The sequence below is a fragment of the Microcaecilia unicolor genome, chromosome 6 (genome assembly GCF_901765095.1).
Source record: "Microcaecilia unicolor chromosome 6, aMicUni1.1, whole genome shotgun sequence".
Classification (NCBI taxonomy): Eukaryota; Metazoa; Chordata; class Amphibia; order Gymnophiona; family Siphonopidae; genus Microcaecilia; species Microcaecilia unicolor.
In genome coordinates, this window is record NC_044036.1 from 162,706,603 (window position 1) to 162,719,570 (window position 12,968).

The 12,968-nt window shown below is 42.1% G+C and overlaps 1 protein-coding gene across 2 annotated transcripts in view; it reads left to right on the plus strand.

The window, feature by feature from the left end:
- The window catches only part of CARD19 (caspase recruitment domain family member 19), a 33,200-nt gene extending 21,459 nt beyond the window's left edge, over nt 1-11,741 (plus strand). For both annotated transcript variants that reach the window (XM_030205735.1, XM_030205736.1), the window contains exons 4-6: nt 2,162-2,221; nt 7,357-7,428; nt 8,780-11,741. In XM_030205735.1, coding sequence (XP_030061595.1) covers nt 2,162-2,221; nt 7,357-7,428; nt 8,780-8,895 — 248 coding nt within the window. In that variant the 3' untranslated portion in view covers nt 8,896-11,741. The remainder of the gene's footprint in view (nt 1-2,161; nt 2,222-7,356; nt 7,429-8,779) is intronic.
- Nucleotides 11,742-12,968: the final 1,227 nt, after the last annotated feature.

Here is a 12,968-nt window from a genome sequence, read left to right on the forward strand (position 1 = left end):
CACCCCCCCCCCCCCCCCCCACACACACACACAAAAAAGCAAATATGAGACACCCACAGACCTTTCAGGAGGAAAGTATTCATGCAGCTTCCCTTTGAAGTTTAAGGCTGCAGTACCTCCAGACCTGTTTTTATGTGGGGATCTGTTTGAAATTAAATCCTTGCATTTCTTCCTCTCCCGAACTCTCTTCCCACTAGGAAGACTCCTGTTTCCCATGGCTGAATGTTCACCTTGTGAAAGTTGGCAAGGTTTAACCATTATGTGATGGGGAGACACAAATTTCAGCCCCAGGGATATATCCAGATAGCTCCCTAATTAACCTGGCTGAATCCCTTTAAAAAGTGACCTCATAATTTTGTGGTGCAATTATTCATGGGGTTATTCTAAAAGGAAGGGCACAAACATTTGGACACTACGAACACACGTGTTCAATTCTGGTCGCCGCATCTCAAAAAAAGATATAGTGGAATTAGAAAAGGTGCAGAGAAGGGTGACGAAAATGATAAAGGGGATGGGACGACTTCCCTATGAGGAAAGGCTAAAGCGGCTAGGGCTCTTCAGTTTGGAGAAAAGGCGGCTGAGGGGAGATATGATAGAGGTCTATAAAATAATGAGTGGAGTTGAATGGGTAGATGTGAAGTGTCTGTTCACGCTTTCTAAAAATACTAGGACTAGGGGGCATGCGATGAAGCTACAATGTAGTAAATTGAAAACGAATCGGAGAAACTTTTTCTTTACTCAACGTGTAATTAAACTCTGGAATTCGTTGCCGGAGAATGTGATAAAGGCAGTTAGCTTAGCGGATCACTGAATGCCTGGGTTATGTCTACTGTTTGCTGTCCTAATTTTATGCGCTTACTTAGCTGGTTAGCGGACTGAATATAGAATAAGTTGGAACTCTGTCCTAACTGTGCCCCTAACCAGCCCAGGCCCACCCACTTTAAGCTCAGACCCACCTAGTAGAAGCTGGCAAGGATCCCCGAGCTCCGCCAGCTGAAAACTTCCATCACTTCTCCCTCCCGCAGATCTTTGCTGGTAGCGACTGATACACACTGCTTGCGCCTATCCCGTAGCCTTCTCTCTGACACAACTTCCTGTTTCTGCATAGGTGAGAGTACTTCAGAGGGAAGGTTGTGGGGCTGATGCGAGCAATCAGTCGCTGCTCGCTGCCAGCGAAGATCTGCAGGTGGGGGTGTTGAGAAACCGGGTGGGCAGGAGAGGGAGAAACTGAATTGCCTATGGAGTGGGGGTAGGGTTCTTCTTCCCGCCCGCCCGCCCACCCACCTTGGACCCACCCAAAATTGGGTGTCTGGCTACACCCCCGCCCCTAACCTAGCTGATTATGGAATGAGCCTCTCCTGCCTGGTTAAACTCTTGAATATCAACCCCGCAGTGTCCTAGCAAGCAGTGGGGGAGGTAGAATCCTTACAAAAGTGTTACCTTTATTTTCAATAAGTTTTAAAGCAGTAGCCTCTAATATCTGTTGTAGGTTCTCTGTGATCCTATCGTCATATCTCCCTGAGGGCTGTATAGAAATTGACCACGGCATAGCTTTGAGATGTTAGGGGGGGGCTCATCTGCTCTGTAGTTGGACACTGCACAGGCGAAACGGACTTGCACAGATTTAGAAATGAGGTTAAGACTGTAAGAGAACTCAGAACCCACATTAGGAACCTTAATTCATTAATGTGCCTTAAAATCGATTGAGCCTAATACCCATTAACCTATGAATTAACATGCATTATGATAATTAATGCACACAAGAAAAATGTCTTATTAGCATAGATGTGTGGAACATACCAAAAGAAGTCTGCAAATCAGGAAATAAAGTCCAAAAATGCACAGAAAATGTTCCCGTATAAAATGTTAAATATTTCAAAGAAAAAGAGTAGCTATGGTTTGTGGATGTGTGGACTTTGGCCACTACTCTTTAAAAACCTTTGCTGTTTTTGTATTTGTGGAGATGAACTTGTACAACTGTTTTCTGGAGCTTTACGACATCCTTTTCCGTATGCAGAAATCCCTGCTGAGGTACAAGTTCCCTCCTGGAAACACTCGTATACTTTTAAGAAGTGCTTGAACTGGCTTTTCTCACACCTGCTAGGAATGTATTTTTGTTGTTTTCTGAACTAATTGCTGCTCTGTTGCTTTTTATTTCTAGAAGCCTCAGATTCTACAGAGGTTCACAGTGACCAGGAGAAATATATTCTCAACGACAGGGGTAAATACATGCATATCGCTGAATAATACGACATAACCCATGTTAACGTCTGTACATAGCACTGAAGACCCTGTTTATTCCGTGCATTAAGATAAAGCATGTGAAACCAATCAATTATTATCATCGCTCTTACTGCAGATAATTGAGATCATATTGTCTTAAAGGGAAGCTTATTTGGTGCTTTTTACTTCTTTTTTTTTCCCCCCCATACACCATCTTTTATTTACCTTCCATTATCAGCTCAGTTGAAACCAGGGTTGGGAAGCAGCTCCAGTAGGGACATAGCATCACTGTTAAGTGACAGGGAAAGTACAACATTTGTTTCAAGTTTTTCAAGTCCGTTTTTAAGTTCAAGCTAAAAGCCCACCTCTTCGACGCCGCTTTTGAGTCCTAACCACTGCTCACTTGCCTGTACCTTTTATCCCCTCCTCTTTAATTCCCCTTACCCCTTAGTTGTTCTGTCTGTTACCTGTCTTATTTAGATTGTGAGCTCTTTGAGCAGGGACTGTCTTTATGTGTTTGGTGTATAGCGCTGCGTATGCCTTGTAGCGCTATAGAAGTGTTAAGTAGTAGTAGTTTCATTTTGTGTTGGGTGTATTTCCTATCTGAAATTACATAGTCCCCTCCCCACCCCCAAAAAAACATTTTTGTTTTGTTTAAATAAAAAACAAAGCAAAAGTTTTCCAATGAGCAGCAGCTGGATCTGGCGGTATGATTTTCACACTTTTGCAATCAAATGTTGATCATTTCTAAGAATGTCCCTTTAATTGTTAATCCCCAGAATTAAACATAGAGTGCCCAATATTTAGCTGGCAGTGATCAACATTTTCCTGACCGCCACTGGTGTTAAACCTGGAAATTAAGTGTTGGGCCAGGTCCGGGTTCTGGCATTGATTTTCCGGGTATAGGGAGCTGGGAAAACAGCCAATTAAGTACGATATTCGGCCCTTGACCGGCTACGAAGTACCACATAAAGATAGGACTGTGTTTTACATGGTCCTTTTTACACAGATATCTTAACCAGTTAAGTGTCATACATCGACCATATCTCCTATTCTCCTTATGTTTGTCCCCCATCGTTTTCCTCTCCATCCTTCCTACGCCCATCTCCCTACGCTCATTCCCTTCTACACTTAATCCCTCCTATTACTTCTTACTTATTCATTAACCACATTATTATTATGTTTTCTACAATTTGTACAATCTTCTTAAAGACCTTGTTATTTCTTTTTCTTTTTTACTTGTTACTATGTAAGCCGCATTGAGCCTGCCATATGTGGGAAAGCGCGGGGTACAAATGTAATAAATAAATAAATATCGGCACTTAACCAGCTTAATTGCTGACTCTGCCCCAGAATGCCCCCAAAATGGTCAGTTTCATCTTGAGTGCTAATCAGACAGTTTCTGTGGTACAATCCGGTTAAGTGTCACTAAAAATGCTTGCTTTGTCCCAGGCAGGCAATTTAAACGGCCATTTAAATCGTTTTGAATATCGAGTCCATAGTAACATAGTAGATGATGGCAGATAAAGACCGTAATCACAAAAGAGAGGGTAATACAGCATACAAGCATACAATATAAACAAGAAAAAGCAACACTGGGCCTTCAAGAAAGAGACAATGCCAGTCCTTTATTGTGAAAAAGACCCGACACGGGCCGTGTTTCGGCGCACAAGCGCCTGCCTCAGGGGTCTGACATAAAAACACAAAGATAATTATAAATAAACATTTCACAAAAATTAACATCCATATCAAAGTAATAAAATGCAAAAACATTAAAAATAAGATATACAATATTAAAATATTAAAAATAAATGTTTGAGGATCAAAATCTTGTCAGTGATAACCCAAAGTGTTTAAAATAAAATAACTAAAATAAACTTCCATGAACCATTATGTACAATCATATGCACACTAGTAATAAAGGCCCGTTTCTGAGGCCAATGAAACAGGCGCTAGCAAGGCCCTTTCCTTCCCATCCCCCTCCTCTTTTCCTGGCCTTACCCTCCGTGCTTGAGGGTCGTGCCCCCCCCCCCGCAGTGCCACGTGGAGACTGGCTGGCTGGCTCCCTCGCTGCCTCCGACCTTCAGGCTGGCTGCCTCACTCCCTCCGTTCGTCCGGGCTGGCTGGCTGGCTCCCTCGTTGCCTCTGACCTTCAGGCTGCCTGCCTCACGCCTTGCGTTCATCGGACGTTTGTGGTTTCGGGCGAACAGCTGACTCCCCGTTGCCCGACGGCCCTGCAGGCGAAATGGTGCCCTTGCATCAAACGTGATGACGTCGAGGGCAGAGCGATGCGATTGGTAGAGTGTCATTTCTCCGCCCTCGACGTCATCACGTTTGACGCGAGGGCGAAGCAAACAGTCATGGGGGAAAATTCATATCTCTGCCACCTCAGGGAAAATTCCGATCTCTGCCACCTCAAAAACCGGAAGTTGCAGCTTCATTAGAACGTTGAGGTAGCGAATTATGTGCGGAAGAGGTGTGGCTGCGGGCGGGTCTATCAGTGAGAGTGAGTGGTGACAGCCTAAGTGCAGGGCTTCAGTGTTTCCCTGCCACAGAGTGAGCTTCAGAATGTTTGAGGTGAGAATTATTTATATAGATTAATAACACCATTTACAAAATCATAGAATGAATTAAAATAATGTGATATATTAACCTATTGTGATATGACTCACTCTGTAAATATTATAGTATCGTGAGTGTTACGGCATAAATGGCCATAATGCCATCAAAGCTCACTTCAACTCATCCAGATCTGTCTAATCCAGGTTCAAACCACAGAAGTCTGCCCAATTACTGGAGCTGCTGTCTAAGCACCGCTGAGTTTTGTTTTCATTCCATTCTCTTTCCATATAGTGTGCAGTGGCAGCAAAGAAAGTTAGTAATTATTAGGAAAGGAATGAAAAACCAAAATGAGAATGTTATAATGCCTTTGCATTGCTCCAGGGGGCAACCATACCTCAAGTACTGTGTGTAATTCTGGTCACCTCATCTCAAAAAAGATATAGCAGAATTAGAAAATGTTATATTCTAGTCTTTTTATCACCACCCCAAATTATTATGTACCAGCCACCCACAATTTGGAGTGATAAAAGACCAAGGCCGCGTATGAGAAAAGTAAATTTTATTACTTACCAAAGTACAGATACAATCAATAGTTTCTAATGGGAGAACAGCACTGCTACACATAGGTGTTCTCTGCCACTGTCTCTCCAAAGTATTGTTCTGATTCAACTGCTTATATACCTTTATTTTAAACAACACTTCACATAGGTTTAGCAACTTATCTTTCTCAAAGATCATCCTGTTTTCTTTCAACACCATCTGTTTCCCCTCTAATAGTAAACCACATTTTCTTGTTTATTTATAATTGCTCCTTAACCATGCCTGCTTGCACGCAGAAATGTCTTATCAGATCATGAGTTTCTGGTTCACATGCTTATCAGTTTTTGCCCTTTGGCCCTGTTCCATGGTGCATGACCTGTGCTCATTATTTACAAAAAGGTACAGAGAAGGGTGACAAAAACGATAAAGGGGATGGAACGATTTCCCTATGAGGAAAGGCTGAGAAGGTTAGGGCTCTTTAGCTTGGAGAAAAGGCAGCTGAGGGGAGATATGATAGACGTCTACAAAATAATGAGTGGAGCGGACAGATGTGAAGCGTTTGTTTACACTTTCAAACAATAATAGAACCAGGGGACACAAGATGAAGCTAGAATATGGTAGATTTAAAACAAATAGGAGAAAGTTTTTCTTTACTCAGCGTGTAGTTGGACTCTGGAACTCGTTGCTGGAGAATGTGGTGGCAGCGGCTGGCCTTACGGAGTTTAAGGGGGGTTTGGACAGATTCCTGAAGGAAAAGTCCATTGAACATTATTAATTTTTTTGTTTTTTTGTTTTTTTTTTTTGGGGGGGGGGGGGGGTTGCCAGGTTCTTGAAGCCTGGATTGGCCGCTGTCAGAGACAGGATGCTGGGCTTGATGGACCCTTGGTCTTTTCCCAGTATGGCGGTGCTTATGTGATGGGATGACTTCCTATGAGGAAAGGCTAAAGCGGCTAGGGCTTGGAAAAGAGACAGCTGAGGGGAGATATGAGAGAAGTCTGTAAAATATTGAGTGGAGTGGAACAGGTAGACAAGAATCACTTGTTTGTTCTTTCCAAAAATACTAAAACTAGGGGACATACAATGAAGCTACTAAATAGTAAATTTAAAACAAATTGGAGAAAATATTTCTTCATTCAATGTGTAAACTCTGGAATTTGGTGCCAGAGAATGTGGTAAAAACAGTTAGCTTAGCAGAGTTTAAAAACAGTTTGGATAACTTCCTAAAAGAAAAGTCCATAAGCCATTATTAAGATGGGCTTGGAGAAAAAGCCATTGCTTATTTCTAGGATCTTCTGAAAATTACTAGAAACCAACCAGTTCAAAAAGGCATACCCCAATGATCCATCCTAAATACCGGACAACGAAACTCTTCCAGAACTAGACAAAACCGAACTCTCTATACCTGACTGCTTCAGTCACTCGTTGTCTGGTATTTAGGATGGATAGTGACAGAGTGACTGAAGCAGTCAGGTATAGAGAGTTCGGTTTTGTCTAGTTCTGGAAGAGTTTCGTTGTCTGGTATTTAGGATGGATAGTGACAGAAACTCTTCCAGAACTAGACAAAACCGAACTCTCTATACCTGACTGCTTCAGTCACTCTGTCACTATCGAACGTTAATGCACTACCACCTTATTTCCCATGCTGATTATCTAATTTACTCTATCATTTATGAACTTAATGCAATACCACTTTGTATTTCTCATTCCGGAAATGGCGCTCGCCACTACGGTATACTGTAAGCCACTTTGAGCCTGCAAAGAGGTGGGAAAATGTGGAATACAAATGCAACAAATAAATAAATAGGATAAGCAGCATAAAATCTGTGTTACTCTTTTGGGATTTTTCCAGGTACTTGTGACCTTTCTTGGCCACTGTTGGAAACAGGATACTGGGCTTGATGGACCTTTGGTCTGTCCCAGTATGGCAACGCTTAGGTTCTTATGAGTTTGTGTACATTGTTCCCTGTTCAGTAAGGTGTTCGAGATGCTGCCTCTCTCTCTCAGGATGAATCTCTCTATTTTTCTTCACAGGTCCGGCGTTTTTCCTCACTTGCTTTAGTGTTGCTGCTGGTTTAGCACTTTTAATGTACTGCGTCTCCCCAGGTAGGACCAGCTTTTATTATTTCAAATCTGATGTCATGTAGAAATGAAAAAAAAACCTGTATTGAGTTTCCGTCCACTTGTGACATATGAATCTGTGTGTTATAATAGAATGCTGTGGTTTTAAAATGTTTTCTTGCACCTTCTTCTCTTGCTGTCCACTTTGCCTTCTTGAATCTGTATGTCAGCCATGGGTTAAAGAGTCAGAGCGCTGTAATTGGGTCGTGCAATCCGCACAGACACATATCTTACCTTCTAGTACATCAGTATAGCTGTCACCATGCTACAGGAAACGCTGGACTTATTCCTCTCTGCCCCCCTACCCAACTACTGTCCTTGCCTCCAACACACTCCATGGTGCTGGTGATTCTGGAGACTCAGAAATTTGGGACTCTGGACAGCTACTCATGTTCTCCGTTGCTAAAATGGATGTTGCAGATGGGCTTTTGGATCAACAGTTTCCAAAGGTTTACACTAAGGGCCCGCTTTTGAACTAGAACAAAACCACAGGTCAAACGGCAGGAGCATCCCAGGCTGGAAAGGTGTGTACTCCTGCCTCCCTTGCACCCTATGTGGTTTCAGTGCCTGCACATAGCTTGCTACAGCCTTGCCAAGTGGTGGTTTTTTTTTTAAATAGCTTTAATCTTGGCAGTCTGCTGCTCTGCATTCAATGTCCTACTTTTCACTCTTGAAGTTTCTAGTACGATGCCCTCTTTCTCATGGCCCATGTCCAAACCTTCTAGAGCCCACCGTTGAAGGAATGGCTACGACAGTCTTATTTTCAAGACAAATAAAATATGATAATTAACGTGCTTCTCAGATAAAAAGTTTGAAGACATCATGGTGGAATACCTTATCGGTTGGAGGGGCCAAGTGAACCAGTTTCTACCCCCGAGCTCTCTAGTTACGGACACCGTATTTGGCACAAGATTGGTTGGGCCACGGCCTATGTTTGGGAGGTAAACTATAAATCCGTTCTGTAGCTGGTCTTCAAGGAATGGAGTTGGCCATCCCTACGCTGTTGTATCAAGAGTCCTAGTTTGAGACCCATCTAGCTTGACCATCACATCATCTGTCCTCCTGTGCCTGTTTTTTTTTCTGAGGTAAGCTTGGATTTACAAGCTTCCGAGCGGCCTTGCTGTTTGAGAGGAAGCCTTCCATTACATTCCTATACATGTTCTGTGCATTGAGTGAATAGATTTATGTGCTGGACCTGGGCATACATTAATGAACCCACACAATCCCCTATCTTTGTAGATCCTTTACCGAGGCCTGCAGTCAGAAATATTGCATGTGCCCCTACTGTCTCTCCTAAGCTTTCATTTTTTATTTACAATTTTTGTTGTTATTGTAGATGCAAAAGTTGCTGTGGGAACCAGAAAGATAGTGGGATTTTCTGCACTTGGCTTTGGACGACATGTTAGAAATATTTTGATATCCTACATGGAGGACACATCCAGGAAGACTTAAGGACAATGTTTTCCGAAGCTTTCTATGCTATCCTTAGCAGCAGCAATGCAATAATGCATAGCTATGTATAACATGTATTTCCGATATGCCATACTTTATACCAAAGATTTATCTAAGATGCATGCTACCGATGCTATATTTCTGGGGATGGATCATTTATTTTTATAACTGTTTGTTTATTTTTAAACTTATTTATGGTTGAAAAAAAAGAATCTGTTTCACTTGAGTGTGAAAGTGTTTTATGCGTTGGTATAGTGGTTGTCCAAAGACGGTCTCTGTTCTGTCTATTACTCTGTAGTAGAAGCACTGAAAATGGTCTTAGGCTTGAACCTTCAAAGCTCAATCTTTTACTTTGACTGTAATTTTGCCTCCCAGTCTTCAGCTGCATAGTAAGGGGATAATTTTTGAAAGCCTGTTCTTCATGCAGGAAAGGGTGGTTATAAAATTGCATGACCGAATATGCGCATAAGAATGCAGACGGAAAGAGTATGCCTACCTTTACAAGATTTGCATATACATATGTAATGTGTACAGCGCTGTGTACATTTAGTAGCACTATAGAAATGATTAGTAGTAGGCATTCCTGGGGGCTTTGTTATTGTAGAGTTGCGATCTACACCTGTAATTTATAACATACACAGTAGGTGCACATGTATTTTACACCAACTTCAGAGCAGGTATAAACATGTGCACTTGCATTTGGGTGCTTTTTATTTTATAAAGGCCTTTATATAGCAGACTCACGCAAGTGTCCTGTTATAAAACTAGACTGTTAATTCAAGGTCTTTTCTAGGGCTTCATCTTTGCCTGGCTTGATTCCATCTGGAAAATGTTTTTTATGCTGTATATTCACTCTGGGCTATTTGGGAAGAGCCAACCACAAATTTGAATTAAATAAATGATCACAGCTATTTAAACCAATGAAAGATCAGATCTAAGGAGCAAGCCGACTGCAGGTCTCCACTTGCACACACAAGTTTAAGAAGCTTATCTTTTGCCAAAGATTTAAATATCTTTTAAAAATACTTGAACAGAACTTCTCTCACAGGTGATGATAATTGTGCAGACAAAGACTTGTGTAGAAAAACGCTGTACACATTTTGCTTGATGTAAATTTAATCCTCAGGCATAAATGTTTCAGAAGCTACAGGAAATTCAAGCCTATGTGAACAAATGTAGTGATTTCAAAATTGTGCAAGAGCAATGCTGAGAAAGCCTGCTTGCACTTTCTGGCCTCTTGCTAACATCTGGCCCTGCACCTCGAAACAAGCTGACTGAGGCTTCCTGTATTATCTATCCCTTCACAGGCTCAGCTGAAATGCTGGCATTTCAGTGGTACGCTTCCTCTTGGGGTTGTGAAACACGTTTGCCCTGAATTTTTGGACTGTAGAAAGATTACTGTACCAACTAAGAGGTCCCTTGCACACAGAGGGCTAGATTCCTGGATTAGATAACTTAAGTTCACTTCAATTTCCAGGATAATAATATAGTAAAGAATCTATTTCCCTAGACAAGGAAATGGGGGAACAGGCTAAATATTCACATAACTCAAGTGTAAATAATGTGCAAGAAAAAAAGCATTTCCCAGAGAAATGGAAGTTCCAGGAGTTGTGATATGTTGTGAAAGGTGCAGCACTCAGGAGTGGCGTAAGGAAATATTGCATGGTAAAAGGCCAGTGTTCTTTGCCAGGCATATTGGGTGGAATAATAAAGAATTTAAAACGAAAAGGCTAGTGTTTTAAAGTTCATTAACCTGAGCAGGATTAAGATACAAGCAAACTAAGCTTATGCCAGGGGGCCCACAAACCTGCCAAGTCTGTCACCCGAGGCTGAAAAATGTCTGACAGGGTTGCCAGACAGAGGTTTTTAATTAAGGGAGACCAGTGGCTGGTGGAAATATTAATTCAACAATACAGCAGCCAGTAATCTGCAGAATGTCTATATCCCTAACACTAGACATGCTCTTCTCCCTTCTATATGGCTTCAACCCCTCCCTAAACCACATGAATCCATCTTACCTCATTGTGTCTGCTCCCATTCCCACTTCCTCATCTGTCATTCCTTTAGTTCATCTTTCTAAAGCAGCCAGGAAAGCTGGAGAGGCTGTTCGGGAGTATGACAGCAGCATGTGAGCAAGTGGAAGCACTAAATCAACCTACAGTCATAGGTTGCATTGTGACCTTTTCTGTTTGAGTTCTGTGCGAGAGGCAAGAGCTGGTAGTACTTGCTCTGTTCCCAAGCTTGCGCCTAATGTGCTGCTCTATCACACCCCCTATAAGCCCCCCTCGAGAGAGGATCTGAGGTGTGAGAACAGATTGTGGAAGGAGTGGAAAACACCATGAATAGAGATCCTGGTGAGACAGAGGCATAAAAAGTGAATGAGGACATGTTTACCTAGGGCCCAGTATTATTCTGGCCTTGGCATTAACATTGGCCGTTAGTATATGTTAATTCCCTCATGTTAGTGGCCCATGGTAAGGACATGCACCTAAATTTTCTGTTCATTTACAAAGGATGTGCATGGAAAAACATTTTTGGTTCATTTTTTGTTTTTTTTTACTTCCCAATTTTCAGGCATTTTTCTGTTTCACACACTGTATTAATAAACAGAAAATTAACTCACATTAATCAACTTTACCTGTGTTAATTCAGTTTAGTGTGCACCAAATTTTCTAAGACACACTAATGAACCAAATGCACACAGTATTCTTAATGATGTGATAACGGGTTAGTGTGCTAACTTTTACTGCATCTCTGTGAGGTGTAGTTAATTTTTCCATTACGTAGCTTTCAACTATCCCAGAACCTGTGGGGATAGTTTTTCTTTTTTAGAAAATGGCTATATTTCCTTTTCAGATTTGGTATGTTTAGGCAAAACGTCCAAAGTCAGACTTAGACGCACTATCAAAATGCCCCTCTATGTAACATTTGTAAGTCTATGTGCTTTGAAAATGAGCAGCTGTGTGTATTAACACACCTCAAAGTACAACTGAAGACTTGTGAAAGTATTGGTGCCCCATTGAAAGCCTGGTAAAAATCATGAAAACCCCTCCTAGTCTAACATGAAGTTATTGGTTTAAGCAGAGTTCATCTAGTGCAGTTTATAGGAAAACATGAAGGTGATTATGTAAAGCTAGTTTTGGATTCAAGAAGGCTTTGGACAAGTGTGAAGATTCACAATTACAGGAAAACGAAGATCAGTTAATGCCTGGGGTTAAATACTGAAAGAGAAGTAACTCCCACAGGTGATAAACACTGTGCAGGCACACACCTGGGTAGAAAAAGTCTGGAAATTTTGCTTGATCTCTAAATGTAGTTCCTGCACCACCACCACTAGAATTTTCTCTCTGGGAAGGGGCAGAGTTAAACACAGCTGTGTTGAGTCAACCTATTCTAATAAACTTTATTTTTTCATTGAAATTATATGTCTACCCCATTGTTTGTGAAGAGCCTATCTTCTCCACTCCCCCTTGTTTTTCTTTTCATTGTTTCGTGGGGATTAAGTGCACCGCAACACCCAGTGTGGTATCTTCCTATTATACTAATCTACCGGGCAGAGTTATACAGCTCAATGTGCTAGGGTAGGGTAGGGTAGGGTAGGGTAGGGTAGGGATGGGACCCCCCCCCCCCCCCTCCGTTCTGGCTAATTTACCTCTCCCTGTGCTTTTTCTCCTGCCTGTTCTAATACCACTGTTGTTTTGAAAGGATGTTTGTTGCTCAAGAGCCCAGGTACAATCCTCCCGCAGAAGAGGTTTGACAGGTCCAGGCTTTTCTCCCGTAGCAGAAAAGCCTGGACCTGTCAAACCTAAAGCCCTGGTGCTCTAGTGGACCCCCAGATCCCCAACCGTATAACTAGATTTCCCCAAAGATATAACCCCCGCAAAAATTAAATTCAACCCTGGTGGTCCAGTGGGCCTTATGCCCAGGACCCTGTCCTAACCTCTCCCTGCACACAAACTGCAGGCTAGTCCTGTTGGTCTAGTGGTGGCCCCCCTCCTACCTTCCAGGAGGAGAGACTAGCATTCCCACCCTCCTCCTGTGGGCATCTCCTCAAAAAGGTGGGGCCTTGCTCA